Raw genomic sequence first — 21,611 nt, 5'->3', positions numbered from 1 at the left:
ATGTGCACTTTCATTTAACTTTCCCATTAGCCCTATGTAGTATATATTAAGGTATATTTCTGTGTTCATTTTGCAGACAAGGTTCTAGGAATTTAAGTGATTATTTGCTCAAAGTCTCATAGTTGATAACTTTCAGAGACAAAATTCAAGTCCTAGGTTTACTCCAAAGCTGGTGCATGCTTGTTTAGACTATACACTCAGATGCTATTGAAAAGGGAGGTGAGGGATTAAGTAGTTGGAATTCCAAGGGCATCTTTTTTAATGACATATATTGGTGTTTGCTTTCTCCAGTAATTGCAGTATCTTTATGGCATGACATGAATTTATGGACATGGAACTCCAGGCAATTTATACCTGTAGAGAATATGAGCTTAATTTACAACAGCTAATGTTTTCACTACCATCCAGGAACCCAATTAGGTCTTAAATGCATGTCACTCCTCTTCCCAAAGCCCTCCAATGGTTTCGCATCCCACTCTGAGTGAACACCAGTCTCACAATGGCCCCCCAGGCCCTGTGTGTTTGTCCTCTCCCACCCTTACTTCCTGGTCCTCATTGCTTGTTACTTTTCCCCAGCCCACTCTGTTCCAGCCCTCCTCCTTCTTGCTAATCCTCTAGGCTGCCAAGGATTCTCCTGTCTTGGGGCCTTTGCATCGGCTGTTTCCCACATGTCCACATGTCTCACTCACTCCCTTCCTTCAAGTCTCTGAATTTATCTGGGAGGCTTTCTCTGACCACCCTTTAACATTATGAGCATTCTCTCTCCCCACAGCTTTCACAAATCTTAAAGCAGCCCCTTTCTCCTTGCCATGAGAAGAAAATAGACCTTCCTAGGAAAAAGCACTTCTCCTTCTAGGATATAGAAAAGCCTTAAAACAGCCCTTCACAGTGTAGGACCAGGGACAGCTTTAGAAATTGTTGCTATCAATTCTTCCATTTTTCAGATGAAGAAAGGAAGCCTCAGTGAGGGGGAAATGACTTAGTCAAGAATGAGAAGCTGTGCAGAGATGGGTCTGGGAGGAGAATGCAAGCTCATTTATGTATTTATTTAACAAATATCTGTTTAGGATGTACTACACGTTAGGATCTTGAATAAAAACATTTTCAGTTCTTACCTACCTCTAGAGCCTACAGCCTTGTCAGCTTTATTGAACAAGTCATTACATAAATGTGAACTTCAGCTGTGACAGGTGTTGCAAGGGAGAAATACTTGGTGCTATGGGAACATAGTTTGGGGGCTTGACAGGGAGCTCAGTGAACACTTTCTTGATGGAATGGTGCTAAAGCTGAGAATGGAAGAATGAGTGACAGGCAGCTGCTGGAGGAGCAAAGGACTTTTTAGGCAGTGGGGTAGAGTGTGTGTGAGAAAAAGTTAGAAATAGATGTAGACGTTGGAGTCTGCAGCACCCTATAAGCCATGATAAGAAATTTTATCTTTATCCTAAGAAATACTGCAAGATTTATCTGATTCCTGTTTCTATTCCTTGCCTTTAATTGCATTGTCAAATAACGTTAAGGATAAGTAACAGAGGAGACAGATTCAATTTCTATTTATATCCACGGACCATCCAAAGGGCAAAAAATAAACTTGGAGAAACATTCCTTCAGTCCCTTGCCACATCCTACTTTCCTGGCCACCTAGGCAGTCAAATGCCTTCTGTTTCTCTGCAAGCCAGATTTGTGTGTACACAGTAAACACACACAAACACTTTTTATGTACTTCTTCATTTTAGCAAACAATGTCTTTTTTTTTTTTTTTTTTGCGGTACGCGGGCCTCTCCCTGTTGTGGCCTCTCCCGTTGCGGAGCAAGGCTCCGTACGCGCAGGCCCAGCGGGCATGGCTCACGGGCCCAGCCGCTCCACGGCATGTGGGATCCTCCCGGACCGGGGCACGAACCCGCGTCCCCTGCATCGGCAGGTGGACTCTCAACCGCTGCGCTACCAGGGAAGCCCAAACAATGTCTTTTTTTATTATGTTGTGCACCTTTTTGTGCATTTATTAGCTATTTTCTTCTTTTTTTTTGAACTTTATTTATTTATTTTTTATACAGCAGTTCTTATTAGTTATCTATTTTATACATATTAGTGTATATATGTCAAGCCCAATCTCCCAATTCATCCCCCCCGTCCCCGCTTTCCCCCCTTGGTGTCCATACAGAAAACAGTGTCTTGACATTCCTGATACAGGGATAACAGAGCTTATTCTGATTCATCTCATTTAATTCCAATTAGTTTATCTACTTGGGTCATTTGATCTGCAATTACTTGCTCTCAGGGTGCTGAAAATAATGCCCATCCTGACTTCTCCAAATGGTGGCAATGCAATCGAGAGGTCTCTCCTGGTGTTCCATTCTCTGGTTCCAGAACATAGAGGAGACCCAGGAGCACCATTATTGGCCACTTTGAAGGTCTGTGATATAAGCTGCTTGCCTGGTTAAACATTGCTCTTCTGTAAGAACCATGTGTTTCCCACATCTAGGGCCCCTCTGGGAGCTAGCTTTCTATATGCAAATCAACCAGTTCAAAGCTCACTCCCCCTGCCACCTCCTTTATCAAGCTCTTATACTCTGAGCCCCTTCTCTGATCCAGTCACCGCAGGGCCAGGTACCAGACAAGAAGAGAAAGCCCTTACTTACCCTAGAACCCACTGAAATTATTCAAACCAGCCAATCCTAAGCCTGCTTACCTTGTCTCACCTGTTGCCTCCCCTGGGGATCACAATAAGGGCTCTTGCCCACTTTTTTCTCCTCCTCCTTCTGCCTCCTGACCAATCCTGGTGCTTCCCATGTGGCCCCGCATGGTGCGCTGGCCCCCTCCTCTTGGGAACTGTGAGTAACAAACTCTCTTTTCAATGACAGTCATCTCCTGATCTGTTGGCCTCATCATACCTGAATAATAAAACCTCCATTTTAAAACCCCTTTCTCAGACTCTCTTCTTTCATTTCCTTCTGAGAAATCCCATGTGAAATCCCTCTGGTCTCCTCAGGGCTTCTGCTAGTGGAAAGGCAAGGATTCTGGAGCCTGGCAGACCTGAGTTGACCACCCTGCCACACCCCTTACCAGCTGCAAGACTGTGGGCTTTTGCTTCACCTCCTTGACCCTTACTTCCCATGCACAGAAAGGAGGATCACAGCATCGGTGTCACAAGGCTGGTTGAGGATTAAATGAGTAATGCAGGTCCTGCATCTAGCACAGGACCCAGGACATGGTGGCTGCGTAATGCACGTTAGTTCTCTCCTCCTGTCAGTCATCTAGAGCTTCCTTTGCTGTCTGCTTTCTGCCTGCCCGTTTTTCGTTGTTGTTCTTGTTGTTCAGTCAACTAGGAATCTTGAAGAAAATCCATGGATGACTTATTGTAAGCTTTTCAACCTTTGCTTCCTTTATTTGTTAACCTCCAGCCAACCAGAGCCTTTTATTTTCCCCTTCATAAGCCCCCTGCCAACTCTGACATGTTCTGAGTGTACGTTTTTGATGAAATGCTTGGACCCAACACTCACTCCAGCTGCTTCTCTCTTGCGAATGGCTTGTCCAGGAGTTATCCCAAGAGCCCGGGACGTGGACTCAGGCCTGGGTTCCAGTGCTGACTCTGCTTCTTATGTATGACCTGGGCACTTTGGTTAACCACTTTAAGCTTTATTGGGTTAAAAATGTACATGCTGCCTATATCTCAGGACTGTTTTGAGAGGCAGATGGATGATGTATATGAGAAGTGTAAAGAGATGTAACACTACGAGGGACTATAATTAAAAATACAAGAGGCAATTGGGGTTGGACCTCTGTTTTTCCTCTTCTGTGTATCTTGTACTTCCCCCTCTACTTCCTGGTATCCCTATATCCTGCCCCTATCATCCCAGGTCTCTCACTGCTCAACCCTTCTCTTCTCCCTCCCATCCCTACCCCGCTGGTGGCTCTGAGCCCAGACTTTCCTTTCTGGGGGCAGAAAGAATCCTTGTGAGAGGGTCAGAGAAACAGGGAAAATAAAAGGAAAAGGAAGGATCAACTTTGTGTTTGTGTGTGTGTGTGTGTGTGTGTACTTGCTATGTCCCAGTTTCTATCTCACATAAACTTCTTAGCCCTGAAAGGTAGGGATCCTTAGTGGCATCACTTTACAAATGACGACATGGAGGCTCAGAGAGATGCAATGACTAGTTGGGAAGTAGCCCATCCTTGATGCAAAATGAGATCTTTTTAAAGTCTGAGCTCTTGACTACTATGGTATCTTGCTCCCCAGGCAATACATATTTATTGAGCATCTACTATGTGAGGGGCACAATGCTAGGCGCTAGAATATTGTTTCTTTCTAAAGAGAAACAACTTCCAAAGGACCACCCTCAGGCTGTATTATAAAAATGATCCCTTTCAGCCAATACAGGAAGGAAACATCTTCCTTGGAGCAAGTATGCTTCCTGGTATTCATTTCTTTTCATACTTGACTCTGACCATTTCTGTGGGTTCATCTTCTGTACTAAACAGTGAGCTTCTTCTCTGCATCTTCTGCCCATGGGGCTGAATCCAGCACACACACAGTTACCACTGAATGTCTGTTATTACATTTAATTAAGGGAAAAGGAACGTCTCCACCCACCCCAGGAAGAGAAGGAACACAAGGGAACGAGAGAGAAGATGGTGAAGGAAGAACTGGGTGGGGGGTAAAAGTGTCTGAGATAGGATGAGAGATTTCTCCTTTCAGAAATGTAAGTGTTCTCAAAATGAAATGTTAGTGTCCAGTGCATGTTGGTACCACACCTGGCATGGCCCAAGCCTGGCATTATCCAAAGTGAGAGCCCTACATTCTCTGAGACGCCCTGGAATTTGCAGCAAATGTGTACTGAGCTCCCCTTTGTGCCAAGGTGCCAGTGATGGGACACAGCAATGCCCCTTTCTCCTGAGGAGTGTCCAGTCTAGCCTGGAGAGAGGAGGGCCATGATGATCACTTGGTCATGCCAACCAGAGGTTCCTCCACAGGATGTTGTCATTGATTCGCTCACAGTCTTTTGATTTTATCTTCTATCTTGATGAAGGTTTTGTAATGTCTAAAGTTCCGAGAACAAAGAGAATTGGGACTTTTGGAAGTGCTCTGGAGTTCTGTCTTAGCCCCTAGACTCTTATCTACTCCTTAGATGATCTCAGACTACTGATGACCGAAGGCATTGGGACCATTTCCTAGGTCCCAAATTCAAATTGTGATTCAGAAGTGGCTCTTAGAGAGTGCGTGGAAAAGGTTGTTTCTTTCATAAAAATATGAAAAAGAAAAAAATGAGCCAAAGTCAAGACATAATATAAAACAAAATGAAAGAAGAAAAAAAAAAACCCCAAACACCCAACGCTGCAGTTGATTCTCGAATTTTAGTGAGGTGACCGTATATCCAATGTTCTGTCAGTGTGTCCAGGTGTGAAGGAAATGATAAGACTCTGTCTTAGCAGGATGGAGGGAGAGGGTCCCCCGCCAGCTTTGAAGAAGTAAACTGCCATGTTGTGGAGAGGACCACGTGGCAGGACATGACGGGTATCACCTAAGAGCCGAGGATGGCCTTGGGCCAACAGTCAGCAAGAAAGTAGGGGTCTCAGTCTTACAACCACAAGGAACTAAATTCCTCCAACACTGAACTTGAAGGAGGACTCCAAGCTCCAGATGAGAAACAAAGCGTGGCTGACCCCTGACTGCAGCCTGGTGAGACCCTCTCATCAGAGGGCCCAGCTAAGCAACTCCCGGACACCTGACCCATGGAAACGATTAGATAATACATGTGTTAAGCCACGTAGTTTGTGGTAATTTGTTATACAGCAACAGAAAATGGACACCCCCCCCAAAAAGAGATTAAATGCATAATGAGGGATCTGTTATAACTGTATGCCATTTCATCCCTGGTCAGGGAAGCAGCAGAGGTTAGTGGTCAAGAATATAAACTCAAAAAAAAAAAAAAAAGAATATAAACTCTGGGACCAACCTGCTTGGGTTTAGATTCCAGCTTTGTTACTGACTGTGTGACTTTGGGCAAATTACTTAACCTCTCTGTGCCTTGATGTGTCCCTTTCTAAGATGGGTCTAGTAATAGTACCTACCTTAGGTTACTAATTAAACTTAGTATTGAACTTACTAAATGTAGAACACTTAGAACTGTGACTGATGCATAGCAAGTCCTACTCAAGTGCTTCCTAACATTATTATCAAATCAAAACCAAAACAATCTGTATTCAGAAACACAGGAGATCAACTGCTTTATGTTATAGACAGAAACTGAGCTCCAGAGAGAGGAAGTGTTTTGTGCAAGGTCAGAAGAGTAGTTCTAAATTTACAAACTACATTTAATCCTGAAGTAAAGGCTCAGAGAATCCGTAGGCTAAAAATCATATTCTGTGTAATCTGTTCATGGGGAAATCCAGCCTAAATCAGGTTCGAGAAAAATGGGGCAGTTTCAGGCCTCTCCATGCTCGGTGGGCCACTTAGATCAGGTTTACCTTCTTGTTCTTCAGGCCAATGATGTCCTCCTTCAGATGTGACAAAGACTCTCTCCTTGACCAAACGTTATTCAGGCTCCTCTGAGCCCTCTCTTCACCTAGGTCCCCATCCTGTCTTTGGCTAGCCCAGCCCAGTCTTAGCAAAGAATTCTTCCAAATCATTTTAGTAAGAACCATCGCCCCACACCTTTGATATCTGATCACTCTTGGTATCTGAGCAAATTCTTCACCCTCTACCTTTTGACGTGTAAGTCCTTGACTTGTCTTGAGCAAGAATCCTGTTAAGTGGATTAAGAGTCCCCCTACTCTTGATGTCTCCTCCTAGTAATTTTCCATACACCGACCTGCCCCCAATTCTGCTTGTTGTCTATAAATCTCCCCTGTACTCAGAGTTGAACCCAATCCCTTCCCCCCTATTGTGATAGTCCTGACACCTACCACAATAGTCCTAAGAAAAATCTTCTGTACTGCTTTTAACAAGTGTCAATCAATACTTTCTCTTTACCAAGTGTCATCTGTCTTGGAAGCCTTCCATGATCCCAGCCTGCAGTGAGCACCCTTCTGTCAAGCTTCCATCACATCCTGGGCTCCCTCCCCTTTATCTCCCTGTACGATGTTACTATTCATACCCCTGTCTGTCTTCCCCACTGAACTGGGGTTCCATGAGGGCAAGAACTATGTCTTATATATCTTTGAATTATTACCACTTGGCACAGTTGCTGAACCCTAGTAACTTTTTTTTTTCTTAAAGTGAACAAATCAGTTACTTAAGTGGGGTTTCTGCAGGATCTTGTGATGACTGCTGGACATGCTATCAGGGCTTCACAATATTTGGAAATAGCTGACTGATTCTTAAAGGTTGAAGAGACCATATTATGTATGGTCCATGGACCAGCAGCCTTTGCACCACGTGGGAGTTGCAGAAATGCCGAATCTCAGGCTGCATGTACTGAATCAGATTTTATTGAGATCCTCACAAGTGATTCATTAAAGTTTGAGAAGCATTGGTGTGGGCCAAAAAAGAAAAAAAAATACACACACACACACATATCCCCAAAGACTAGGCTTATTCTTACTATTAAGTTTCTTTCAACAGCAAAGATTCTATAATCTCATGTTTATCTGAATCCCTGGGAAACAGTGCAGACAATTAACAATGTCTTGAGCTATGGGGCACATAGACCTGGGTTCAGTTTTCAGGACTCTTATTTAACCTCTGAGTTTCTGTTCCCTTGTCTTTAAAATGGGGATAATACGTCATACTTTCTATTGATGGTTAAATAAAATAATGTATTGTTCAGCAAATGTTTGTTCCATTCCCTCCCTTCCAAGTTCTGGACTCACTGTTACCTGCATTATTGAGAATGGTTCATGGCTACCAAGCAGCTGTAGGAAAGGATTTAGACTTTAAGGAGGGAACCCATGTGTCCCCCTTGTCTTTGTCTCCATACCCCATACTCATGTCACTTCCATCCACCAAAACTGGAGAGAACAGTCCTTGGAGTCACAAAAATAGTGTTTGAGATGTGGTTCCCCCAATTACTTCATCTCACTGAGCCTTGGTTTCCTCATCTATGAAAAGAATAATCCTTCCTCTCATGAAATTCCAACAGGCAAGAGAAGCAAAAAAGCTAGCCCATCAGCACATAAGTGCTCCATAAATGGTGGCTGTGGTTGGCTACAGGTAGCTCTGAACAATGTTAGAATGTGCAAAGCAGATCTGTTGTCAGAGGACATGATTAAACTGGGGTCTTCCATTAGCCTTCTCTGCTGGATTAGACATAGGTTTTTATGTTTGCAGGTTTTATGTTTTATGTTCTAAATAACTCAGAGTTGATGAAACGCCCAAGCTCAGAATTGCCATTTGTTTTGGAATATATATAGGACACATTTGTTTCGGAATATATAGAGGACACACACATTTGTTTTGGAATATATATAGGACACAGAGTGTATCACTTACGGAGATATTCCTGGGATTTTGGAATCTGAGAGTGACTAGCCTTGTGTGATGCAGTGACTGTGGACCAGCGAAAAAACAGAGATGTTTCTGGGATTTCTGAGGGGAGCCCTTTGTTTTGAGGCCAGATGGCCAAGCCAGTCTACATAAAGAGGGCTCTTGGCCCTTTTCCTTCAGGGGTGTTGGTTGTTGGGGGGTGAGAGAATTTTCTCTCACCTAGTTTTTAATCCTTTAAAAGGTCTGAATACAAAATGTTTATCATAATATTCATGGGAAGGAAATCAAATTGCTCACTTGGGGAGAGTGGAAATATTAATGAAATAGCTAATGTGGGATCACAGATAATGAGTTTGGAGGAAGGTCTAGAATTGTTATTTTCTTGTAGATCTGGGAAGCTGAAAAAACTCAAAGGTTCACATTTATATCCACACATAACATGCACCCATCTGAACACACAAAGTCTTTCAATTAATGGATGTATCTTAAAAGTTGCTACAAAACTTTAAGCAGGTAGAACATGATCACTTGTATTGTCCGGTAATAAGGCAACAGAGTGGGGTGAGTGATGTGTCCGATGACAGTATGCACTGCCGTAGGGTCCCACCTATGGGACCATCTCAGCAATGCACATGCATACACACTGACGGTGAACCTTCTGGGTCCTGGCTTCTTCACCATCCGCCATAAATGTTTATGTTACATCACATGCTATTTAATATTAATGAACTCAGAAAGTCACATATGCATATATATCTATTTTCTGAATTGCCCTGTATATGTGGACCTATGTCTCATTCAAAAGGCTAAGGCAGCAAGACAACTGTCTGCACCCTTCAGAAATGTCCCTGTCATGAGGTGCAAAAAAGGACAAAGGAATTGTTCCTAATTAGAGACTGCGGGCAACTAAGATGTAATATGTCTTGGACTGGATCTTGGAATCAGGAGTGGGGGTGAGGGATGGGAGTGATGGGGTTACTGATGTTAAGACACTCCTAGAACAATCGGCAAACTTTAAATGTAGACTGTATGTTAGATGATAGTACTGTAACAATGTTAAATTTCTTGAATTTGATCACTGCACTGTGGTTATAGAAGGGAATGTCCTTGTTTCTTTAAAAAAAAATACATCCTAGAATATTCAGATTTAAAGGGGCATGACATATACAATTCACTCTCAAATGTTTTAGAAAAAATACAGAGAGATATGAAGCATATGTGGCCAAATGTTAACAATTTGTGAACCTAAATGAAGGGCATACAAAAGTTATTTGTATTATTCTTGCCACTTTTCTGCACTGTAAGTTTAAAAATAAACTGTTTACATGAATGTAATATGGTGAAACTTATCTTGGCATTGTCTTTTTACTTTTCAGCTAACTAGGTAATTCTACACGACGTGAAAATAGACTGCCTGGTTCACTGTTGTATTCACGTGCCCATCACGGAGTAGATGCTCAGTTGTGTGGAATACAGAAGAAGTGATAAAGAGCATGGTGAAATTATTCTGCCACTGCAGCCCTGACTTTCTTCCTTCAAAACCACAGCAGCATAACTTACCCAGGAATCTGTTGAAGACTCTGCTCTGAGCAGGCCCTGTCAATCATTTTGTGACAGCGTCCCAGCCTCATTGACCAGAAGGTCTTGGTACCTTGGGAACCAAGTGGGAAACACTTCCCCAGCACTGACTGACATTCTTTCATTCCAGAAGATATTGTCTCTGAAGACTACCGAATGTGTTGGAATAAACCAATGACCAAACCCATCAAATATTCACAATCAGAAACTCTATATGCCTAAACTTTAATGGCATTAAATTGGAAAATAAACCCTTAGGATTAAAAAAGGGGAAAAAAAAGCATATCGTCATGAACTACACGAAGACATGACTGGATAAGCCCGGCAGCCCAACTGACTTCTGTTTCGTATAAGGAGGCAGCAGCGTTCGGTGGAGACGTGGGTTTCTGATGGCAGTTGGATTTTGGTTCAAATTCCAGCACCTCCATTAACAACCTGTGTGATTCCGGGTAAGTAACGTTAATTTCTCTCAGGACCGGTTCCATTAGCTAAATAATGGGGATCATGATAAATACCTTCCTTATATTATAATGTTGCTGTGAGGACCCATCAGTGCCAACTCCCAGAGAAGTCCTGGCTCAGTAAATGGTAGCTCTTGTTATCTTCACCAAGAGGGTGCAGGAGCCGTGTCTGAGAGGGGATTTTAATCACGTTTCTTCCACTAACACAGAGCTCCCTAAAGGCCTGGTGACCACAAATGAAGCCTTAACTCAAAGACAGTAGAGTCTTTGAAAGGAACAGTTAAAAGTAGGGTCTGTCCTTTCATGATGGGGTACAAAGAAGCTATTAGTCAACTCGGCAAATACGTCCTCTGTAAATCAGCTCAGTGCGTTTGGAGACCTCACTTGGAAGCAGCATGCTGATGAGGTCCAAAGGGGAGCTTAAAACTTAGTGTCTCTACCTGTGCCATGTAATCTAGGAAATAACCCAGGAGAAGCATTCAGAGAATCAATTACTGCCCTCCTAGTTGATCTCAGCTGTCTAAATATGGTCATAGATTGCCCAGGTCTATTTCAAATGAATTTTGAGAAAGTCCATGAGCGTGGCAAGAATTGGAGCATCTAAGGAGGGGTTGCTGTCTAGGCTGTGTGGTTATTGTTGGATGGTGAACGAGGACTTAGGAATCTCATCATCTTCCATAGGTTCAAATCCTCTTGTCCGCCAATACTTAGTATGTTTCTTTTCTTCTGGGGAAGAGAGCATCGTTGCAGATTACGTGGCTTTGGATTTTAAAAAGTAGGCTTGGGTTTAAGTTCTGATTCTGCCATGTACTGACTATGTGAATTTGGGGGACTTACTGAATTTCCCAGAGCTCACTCAGTTTCCTCATCAATCAACGGTAATAGCCACTTTGCTGTTTTGCCGCAAGGCTTCAACGAGCTCCTGCATGCCCAGGGTCCTTTCACAGTGGTTACCCAATATATCTCAGCTCCCTCGGGCACTGAATATTATGGGGGCTAAAGGAGAGAATCCTGTCCTCCCTCCCAACTGAAAGCCAAGATGGTTTTGGCTTATTTAAGCATGAAAACATCAGTGTGCCCCATTCACAAGCGTCTTGTACCCTAGGGAACTGATACGAAGGAATCAGCATCTGTAGCAACTGCCTCTGACCAAGTGGCTCCAGCTCCCCACACATGAGCCGGGGCTGGCAAAGTGCTGCTGCCCTCAGTGTAAGTTCTGGGAATTCACGCTGTTGGTGCTGCAGACCTCAGCCTCCACCGGCTTGGCAGCCTCTGTGTTGAACTTGGGAATCAGCCACGATCTGAGTTCTAGCCTTAAGTGAGAGTAGCTTCAGAGTGTCAGGCGCCTGTCTTTGGGGAAATAGGATTTCCTCTTGTGGGTGTGGAGTGTCAGTTTCTGGCTTTAATAAATTCAGCGTACGTGAAGCTACACCGTCCTCCAATTTATACCTATTGTCTCCAAGTAATTAGCACCTTCCTTCATTCTCAGAGCTGACCCACTTCAGATGATAATAGATTACATGGTCACAACTATACCCACAGAAATGCAAGTGAAGAAGCAAGGTGGCTGGGTGTGATTCAGGGGCCATGAAAAAATTTAAAAAATAAAAGGCTTTAGGGAATTAAAAATTGATTTTCAACACTGAGGAACTAGAGCTGTCAGCATATGAACGTTTGAGTGCCTGTGCGTGTGTGTGTGTATGCACAGGGGAGAGGAAAAAGCAGTGGTGTGTGGGGAGATGTTTAACAACCGGCGCTCAGGGTGGCAGGGCCCTGATTTGTGATGTTTTCTGATTTCCATGGCGTAAATACTCCAATCACGGATGATTTCATGCTACAAAGGTGATGTCTCTGTACACAGGAGTAGGAAAGAGATGTGCACAATAAGCTGGCTCCCACACACCAGTGGAAAAAGGAAACTTTAACGTGAACTTTGAATACTTTTGTGATGTTTTGCTTTTTACAGTATTTATGTATAACTTTTGTAATAATACTGCATATGTCATTTATGTATGTGAGATATATATACACACACACACACACATGAGACATATACACACACACAAACTTATGCATATCTGTGTGAGGATTAGTCCTAATAGTTTTCCTAAATTTGTCAGTAAATCTGAGTGAATGCACGTGACTGCGTGACACATTGAGGGCCTCTCATAAATCAGGCTGCTGCTGCGGCGTTTCATGACTAACAGGACAGTTGCCACGGTTTCCCTTGCTGGCCCACATATGCTACCTAAAACATCTGGCCTTCAGTATTGAGACAGAAGCTGAATGGAAAATGTGAAAATGCTCTGAGGGTTGGAGCATGAAGTGAGATCTAACCTCAGGCAAAGAGAAAAAAGAGGTTCAAGTTCAAGCAATGAGAGAACACAACGGGAGAACAGAAAGTGTAAAGTTGCTGTTTACCGACTTTGCTCTCTACACGGAAGTGTGTCCGGTAGCTCCTTACAAGAGTGGGAGGGGAGTGGGGAAGAAACAGTCTGTACTTTCATTTATTGATGCAGCGTTTGCTGGTCACACTGCAACTTGATACAAACAGCCCGGCAGAGAGTTGGGCCCTGACTCTTGTTCTCATCAATGTAAACACAACATTAACATTGAAGATTCAAGAAAATGGCTAAAAAGTCCAGTGTCCCTTCAATCTGTGTAATGGTAAAGGTGCTGGCCTACCCTTGGGTGGGTCCCCAAGGGAGCCTGAGGTCATGACCTCGTCCCAGCTGCAGCGGAGTGGACGTGTGAACACAGTGGAGCCCAACACATTCTTCCCTAAGTTCTCCAAACGGGCTTGTGAATCTTCAGGACTGGGCTCGAGTGAATTACGAAAGTTCTTCTAAAGGCCTGAGAGGTTCGTACCTTTCGCGTGCATGGAAACCATCCCTTTAAAGCCCTGTCCCCATTGAATCAGTCACTGCCAATAGAAAATGTGACTGGTTGTAAAACAGCTGGTCTCTGTACTTCCACAGTCCCCATCGTAGCCCCTGGATTCTGGAAAGTAGGGAATTCAAGGCCATGGGGCCTCGGTGACCATCCCGAAGAAGGCGACCCGTGTAGATGTTGGCCGCAGACTCCTGTCCTCCTGGCTGGGCCACTGCTGATAGAGGGATGGCAGCTAAGCAGCTGCTTCTCCTTCAGAGCCTTAAAGGATCGGGTTTTCTAGCTGGGATTCCCAGACCCAAAATAAACAAATAAACAAAATCCCCCAAAACAAAACAAGAGTGACCTTGAGGATAAAGAACCGAGCAATCCCCACCTCTAGGTCCTGCCGAGTACAGTGTCCCCACTGGGTTTTCCCGAACAGTTCTGATCACTGGTGTGCCCTCCTTTTGGATACCCCGTTGAACTGCAGGGTGAAGAAGAAAGTCTTCTCTGATGAAGAGACATTTTTGCTTTTATTTCCTTGGATGGCTAACCCCTACACCCTGCCTTCTCTTTTTTTTTTTTAAAAAAAAAAGCCATGAGAATATCCTAAAGACCTGCCTGGTGGTGTGCCTTTGCGGAAGGATAACCCCCTTGCTCCCTCTCACCCTCTGTGTCCCGTTCCTGGAGAGACCACATAGGTGGGCTGTTTTCCCACGCTCTGGGAGTGATGGGTCATGGGCCAGAGAGGGACTGGCCGGATCCTTGTCCCAGATCTCCGTAGGGAGGGCAGCTTTGTTGGGCCAAAGAGACAAATAAAAACAAACCAAAAAAAGCGGTGCTCAATTTGAGTTTGAAGGCTGGGCCCCACACAGCAAGTGGCTCTCCCCCTGGTAGAACGTCTCTCCCTTGCGATGGGCTTCTTGGTGCTAGCTGTTGTTCTCGGCCGTGAGATATTTGAGGGCGGCAAAGCCGTAGCGGCGGGACATGTCCTGCTGAAACTCCTCCTTCAGGGTTTTGAGACAGATGCGGTATTGCTTGTTGGACCGGAACTTGGTGATGTCGAAGCTAGGGGCGTGAGGCATGTGGATCATGTATGCGTTGGGCAGCACGATGAACTCATACTCCTGGAAGCAGACAAGAGCAGTGTGAGACCTGCAGAGCCCCCAGCGATGTGTGATGAACACCCCAGCGGATGGCCGCCTGACCAAGCGAAGGAATAAGTGGTGAATGACACCAGGAAGCAGGGCAGCACCACCATGTGGACGGGAGCAGTTCAGGGCTGTCTCCATGACCTTGGACACATTACCTGGCCTCTCTGAGCCTTAGTTTTCCCATCTATAAAGTGAAAGTAATAATACCCACCTTGAGAGACAACCAGTAATGTATGGACAGTGCTGGGCAGAGCTTATGGCCCATAAAACGTTCCTGATTAAGTGTGAGTACACACCCACATATTTGCTCTAGAATGACACAAGCCACAGGAGGCTCTCTTGCTCGATTAAGTGATGTCTGCTTATGTGACTTCTCATAGGGTTTGATGAGATTTAACAGTCTCGTCAGATTAGTACAAAAGAGGGGACAAAAAAGGAATGAGGAAAAAGATGCTCCACTGGACGGAAGCTCATCAAGAACTAAATTCTCAAAAACAAAACAGAAAAACCCCAACAAAAAACAAACAAAGGGCTTCCCTGGTGGCGCAGTGGTTGGAGTCCACCTGCCGATGCAGGGGACACGGGTTTGTGCCCCGGTCTGGGAAGATCCCACGTGCCGCGGAGCTGCTGGGCCCGTGAGCCATGGCCGCTGAGCCTGCGCGTCCGGAGCCTGTGCTCCGCAACGGGAGAGGCCACAACAGTGAGAGGCCTGCTTACAAAAAAAAAAAAAAAAAAAAAAAAAAAAACACACACCAAACTTCTCACCCACGCAGCCTTACTACGAATCATCGTATGGTATTCTCCACTTTGCAGAATATAGATAGGAACTCAGATAAAAAATAAAATGCCTCTAAATAGCTAAAACAGGTGACATAAATTCGGGATGTGTAACTCAAAGGAGAAGCAGCACAGCTGCACTCAGAATTACAATCTCTGATTTTAGATAGAATGTCTGATAAGTTTTGGTCAGCTAGTTTCCCAGCCCAGAGCAGATCAGAATAAACTCAAAGGGAAACGTCAAGATGGGGAAAGGTAGCTGTTCCACGTGGAGGAATACTGACAGCAGCCAGAAATGACAGTTGATGGTGAGGAAGGAGTGAGAAAAACCATAAAAAGAAAATGCAAGAACTCCTGGAGCTTAGCTGTCTGGGATTTTTCACGTGGGGACAAACAGCCCTACCAATCCCAACAGCTCCTACAGGTGTGGCTGGATTACCTGTCAGGTGTGTACTCATTACCTCCCTAAATCACTAGAAAGAGTAAAATTACGTTTGGCAGAGCAAGGAAAATATGCAACAAATTTTCAAGAGTTCTGTCAAAATTGTCTAAAACAAAGCCCAGGTCTCAGTGCTGGAAAAATTAACTTTATTGAACCAGTTCACCTCACCACACTGCCGGATGCACGAATATTACATTTCTTTCAAACAGAAGCTGAGGCAGACTAAGCATTTCTGTTTGTGAGCAGCACTGGACCACCTCCAAGACTGAAAAAACGGACACTAAAGGTCGTGCTCTCCATTGTTAAATATGGACACCATCCCATAACCTTCTATCTACATCAGTGGTTTGCAACCCTAGAGATTTAGTCAAATCACCTGGGACTGTTCTCAAACACACTGGAAGTGTTGGAAAGTTCTCCAGGTGACTCAGGGCAGCCAGCACCGAGTATCCATTGCTTTCTCTGAATTCAGGATGCCCCTGTTGAGAAATCTTTACACTGTGCTCCAAGAGGCGGTGCCTTGGAGAATAGCAAACAGAGAGACCAAAGGGTGGGGTTGAGGGGCCTAAGCCTCCTTCTCCTAACTGAACCAGAATAGCTTTGCTTTTGTTTGTTTGACACAGGGGCTGCTAAGCTGTGGTGTGTCTGGCCGGCTGCATGTTCTTTAATAAATAAAGTTTTATTGGAACACAGCCACGTCCATTCTTTAGATACTGTCTACAACTGAACGACAATGGCAGAACTGAGTAGTTGAAAAAGAAACTTGCAGGCCCCACAAAGCCTCCCAAATTTACTATCTGGTTCTTTGGAGAAAAGCTTTGCAGACCCCTGGTTTAACCTATTAGAATTCTGCGGAGATTTTTCTTTTGAAGTAGGTGCTCAGTTAAGTATTAGTTGAATGAATGAAAAGGTTTCATGATTAAATACAGCCTGAACATCATCACTCTTTTAGTTACAGGGTAGAATAAATAGCTGCTTCTCAGCTGCGTGCTTTGTGTCATTTATACCGAACTGCTAGAATGCTTTGTGTCAGTTACATGACTCACAGGCTGAGTGATGAATGGTCATCATTTGCTTGTCTTCGTCACTGGGTTGAATGAGGATGAGGGGGTGAAGTGGTTTGTCACAGGACACTCACATGTGCCTAAGTCCTGGCTGGGAACCCAACCGTCTGTCACCCAAGGGAGAAGAAAGAGAAAAGTTTTGGGAATCAACAGCCCTGAGAATGAGTACTGTCATGTTCTCACTCTAGATCCCTGAACACGCTGTGTTCCTTCTCTGGTCCCTGTGTATTATCTCCAAGGCCCTTCCAGCTTTAAGATCCAGGCCTCCCCTTTCCCCACAGCACCGGGTCCATAACGTCCCACTCTTCTCACCTGGGCATCCAGTTCCATGATGTGAGCCACCTTGTTCCAGCCAAAGCCCACAAACCTCCGGTCGTACTCAGGGCAGTCCCGTCTCACGACAACATACGGCTCGAAATCGGCCTCCCACTCAACCCGGTAAGGCGTGGTGGCGGTCCGCCACTTGGCAAAGTTTGTGGGTGCGTGGCCTTTAGTCCAGACGTGGTACCTGGGACACATGGAGAAAAGCCACTGAGTGGAGGGAAGGAAGCTCAGCTTTCCAAATGCTGCTGGTTTGGAGGATGAAGAGCTACATGCTGATATAGTCCTTGTTGTGGGTTGCATTTTGTCCCCCACCTCCCGCCAAAAGCTATGTTCAAGCCCTAACCCCTAGTACCGGAGAATGTGACCTATTTGCAAAGAAGGTCTTTGCACATGTATCAAGTTAAGAAGAGGTCACAGTGGATTATTGCAGGGTCTAATCCAAAGGCTGGTGTCCTTATAAGAGGAAATTTTGGATACGGAGATACACAGGAAGAATGCCAGGTGAAGATGAAAGCAAAAATTGAAGTGATAGACCTGCAAGCCAAGGATTGCTGGCAACCAGCAGAAGCTGGAAAGAGGCACGGAAGAAATCTTCCCTAGAGCCTTTGGAGGAAGCCAGGAACCACCATCACCTTGAGTTTGGACTTCTGGCTTGCAGAATGGTGAGAATAACTTTCTGTCACTTTAAGCCACCCAGTTTGTAGCACCTTGTTACAGCAACGAATACAGTCCACTATCTACATCCTTTACTAATGAAGAGGCTTTCACTGTGAAAGGGTACATGACTTTCTGGAGTGCTCTCTGTCGTTTATGTGGAACTGCATGTTAGTCTGTAATAGGGTCATTCCTACCAGGGACCCTTGTGGAAGGCAGAAGACTCTCTTCTGGGTGACCTGCCCTTGTATAATGTTCGCCCTCTTGAGGCAGAACCTGTGACTATGGTATCACCTCTGTGATTACGCTACATTATAGGGCAGAAGGGATTTAGTACATGTAATTATGGTCACTAATCAGTTGACTTTAGATTAATTACAAGGGAGATTATGGGGGGTGGGCCTGACTTAATCAGGTGAACTTTTAAATCTGAGTCTGGAAGAAAGCAAAAAGCCATGCGTGAGATGCCTATGGGGGCCACATGGCAGTCCTACAATGACAAGGAAAGGAATCCTGCCAACGACCAGTGAGCCTGGAGGAGAACCACACGCTCTAGGGACAACTGCAGCCTTGCCCACGCTTTGATTTCAGCCAAACGAAACCCGAAGCAGAGAATCCAGCCATTCCATGCTTGGACCTCTGACCCTCAGAGACTGTGAGATAATAAATTTGTATTGTTTTGAGCTTCGAAACTTGTGGTAGTTTGTTATATGGCAATAAAAATGAATACAACCATGCAACAATAATGATAAGAAGCCAGTATTTAGTAAACACTTACTCTATACTGGTTATATTGTACATGCTAGACCTATAGTTTTAAATTCTTATTACGTGCCCAGTGTCAAGTTACAAATAGCTGTGGCGGAGGTGAGATTCAAACCTAGGCAGCCTGGCTCAAGGGCCAGGACCTTGAACCACGATGCTGGGTTACCTCTCTTATATGTCACTGTCACCACACTCTCTGGCCTATATCTAGAGCAAGTAGTCAATGGCTGTGCACTAAGTTGAACAGATTAATGAATGAATGAGCACTCTTAAAACTTGAGAGGTACCTGAGACAGAAGCCAGTTAGTGGGGCAGGAATGTGCCTCTGGACGCTCCAAAGAGATGGCAGGAGGCTGAGGCTCTAGTGAAACAGCAGATGGGGCCCAAGAAAAAGAACATTCTAGAAAGAAAAGCTTCAGAAAATGCCCCAAGAAATCTGTCAGACCAGTAGACAGTGGTCTCCAGGACTTGCTTTCTGAGACCATCCTCAGCCTCCAAACATAGTGACGAGAGAGATTTCCTGGGTACACCCTGTGGGATGTTGCTTAGAGGAGATGCGGGGCACTCTGCTTTGAGCAGAGGTTCTCCAACGTGAGTGCGTATCAGAATGCCCTGGAGGACTATTTTCTAACAGATATCTGGGTTCCACCCCCAGAGTTTCTGATCCAGTAGGTCTGGGGTGAGGCTTCAGACCTGGCATTTCTAACAAGCTCCCAGGGGATGCTGTTGCTAGTGGCCCAGGGACCCCACTCAGAACCGCTGCCCTGGAGGATGGATGTGTAGGTGTGTGGGTGATTTCTCATTCCAGGTGCAGTGCGGAGTAGGTTTCAGCTGTTCATCATTTGGAGGGAAGGTGACAAAAGCAATTTCTCGGAGGGAAGGTCTGTAATTTAGCACTTGGCATGGTGGCTTGCAAGCTGTGGGCCAGAGCAGCAATCGCGGACACAGCAGGCCAAACCCCAGCTCTCAGGCCCACGGACTTGGCCTTGAAATGAGTTCTTAGATAATCTGGGGATGGAGAAGGAAGGAAGGAGGTCTTGAAAATTTGCTGGATGGTCAGCCATTAGGCTGTGGCATCTAGAGTCTCTCTTTTTGCATGCATCTTCAAACACTGAAAGTGAAAAAATTCAGGACTTGATCAGTGGTCTGATGGTACTTCGGTTAAGAGCACAGGCTCTGTAGTTCCCCAGAGCTGGGCTGAATCCAGGCTCTGTCACGTACTGGCCGTGTGGCCTGGCAAGTTATGTAGCCTCTCAGAGCCTCGGTTTCTTTATCTGTAAAATGGGGACAACATATCTGCCTCATGGATTTGTTGTGAGGATTAAAGGAGCTGATCACAGTGCCTGGCACTCAATAAATGGTAGTTATTGTTTTTTTTCCAAAAAGAAAGGAGGATTGGTTGGTGGGGTATTAACTCTTTGAGGCTACTTTCCAGAATTCTGGAGGGAGGAAGAAGGCTGGAGTTTGAGTCCTGGCTCCCCCAGGACCCCTGCACTCCTCAGTTCCTTTATCTGTATAAAAGGTGAAAAGGGAGCATCTCTGAATTGTTGCATGAATAACCTACCTGATAAAATTATTTCACAAAATAATGTTTGAGAAAACCTTCCAGAAACTTCTAGTGACTTAATAGTGATATGAAAACCTAAGTTATTATGATCTTTCCAATAAAATTCAGATTGCCTAGAAATGTATGTTCTTTAGCTCAAAGGAAGTGTTGGGCATTCTTACACGGTTCAAAAGGGAGGTCTCTCTTTAAAACGGAAGCAGAAGGAGGGCACAGCTCTCTCTTTCTTCCAACTGCTCTGTCAAGAGACCGAGCACGATTCCTACTCCCCCGCCCAGGGGCGCTACCCTTAATGCTGTAGCCTGTCCCCTGCAGACAGAAGCCATTGGCACCTGTGCTATCCTGCAGACTCTCTGGGCCCTTTGGACAGGTGGAAGGGTAGCCCTTCTGCAATGTTCCTGCAGGACTTAGGGTACTAGGAAATCAGGGAAATGAAAGGTTTGTTTGAAACTGTCACTCGGGCAACAGGAAAGTCAGCTGCCACATCTGTTGTGTCCAACCTTGGAGTCACCTTGATGACTTGAGTGGTTGAAGCTACTGCTGCCCATCCCAGGCCCGAGGACCTCGGAGAACAGACCACCCACAAGAAAAAGGGAGACGGCCTCCACGGCACTAACACGACGAAACACGCTTACCAAATGACTGAATGGACAAACAAACCAAGACAGGAATCAGAGCCGGGAGACGGGAGCAGAACTTAAACTGAGTAAAGTAGGAAAAGAAATAAGCTAACTGCCCTGCCCAGCGTTCCTGTCCTTGCATGTGGACACACAGGTCGATCACACGTGTACAAAAAGCGCATGGCACGTGGGAAGAGAAAACAACACTCCAAGCACACAGTGTGGGGCCAGCGGTGCTTTGTTTTGGCCTTAAAATGGTCTAATGCCATGACAACTGTCTGGGCCAGCAGCTCTGGCGCCTGGGTTCCCAGGAGCGAGAAGGCCTTCAGGCTCCCCCTCCCCCAGGAGGCGGCAGTGAGGGCCACTCACCTGAACGTGAAGAGGGTCCCCATGTCCAGCATCGACAGCAACTCTGCCTTCGACTTGGGGAAGGAGAGCCGGTAGCGCAGTGTCTCGAACGCAGGGACTATCGTCACCTTCTTGGTGTTGGCAAGGTCGAGCTGGATGACAGACTTCCTGGAGAGTGGGCAGGAAGAGAGACAGGGTCCCTGTGATGCCAGGCAGAGGCCTTCCCCACGGGACGGAGTGGAGGTGGTTGGCACAGGGAGGGGTCAGCCTCTCGGGTTAAAGATGGGGGATCCGAGGCCCGGGGAGGCCAGGTAGCTGGTCCAACGCCACTCGGGAGCCCTGCTGTCCCTGGACCAGAGAGTGGAGTCTTCCTGGAGAGTGAACGGAGAGGCTGGGGGCCCTCCCTCACTTTCATAGTGTGTGCCCCTGTCAGAGACGAGTGCAAAAGCCAAGCGTCCGGGACGCACAGGGTTTGGAGATCTGCCCACCTGCTGGGTCCGCTGGGTTGGCCACACGCTCCCAGCGCACCACTGGCCACGGGAGAGCTGGACATAAAGCTAATGAGGTGATCAC

At 45.5% G+C, this 21,611-nt stretch overlaps 1 protein-coding gene across 1 annotated transcript in view; it reads right to left on the bottom strand.

Annotated features, from left to right (window-relative positions):
- Positions 1-12,848: 12,848 nt before the first annotated feature.
- Positions 12,849-21,611, bottom strand: part of LARGE1 (LARGE xylosyl- and glucuronyltransferase 1) — a 588,787-nt gene continuing 580,024 nt past the window's right edge. Inside the window, 4 exon segments of the mRNA XM_033866163.2 lie at positions 12,849-14,268; positions 14,271-14,453; positions 17,076-17,271; positions 21,060-21,206. Of these exon segments, the coding sequence (XP_033722054.2) occupies positions 14,062-14,268; positions 14,271-14,453; positions 17,076-17,271; positions 21,060-21,206 (733 nt within the window). The 3' untranslated portion in view covers positions 12,849-14,061.

The sequence above is a fragment of the Tursiops truncatus genome, chromosome 11 (genome assembly GCF_011762595.2).
Source record: "Tursiops truncatus isolate mTurTru1 chromosome 11, mTurTru1.mat.Y, whole genome shotgun sequence".
Classification (NCBI taxonomy): domain Eukaryota; kingdom Metazoa; phylum Chordata; class Mammalia; order Artiodactyla; family Delphinidae; genus Tursiops; species Tursiops truncatus.
This window is presented reverse-complemented; position numbering and strand designations above follow the sequence as displayed.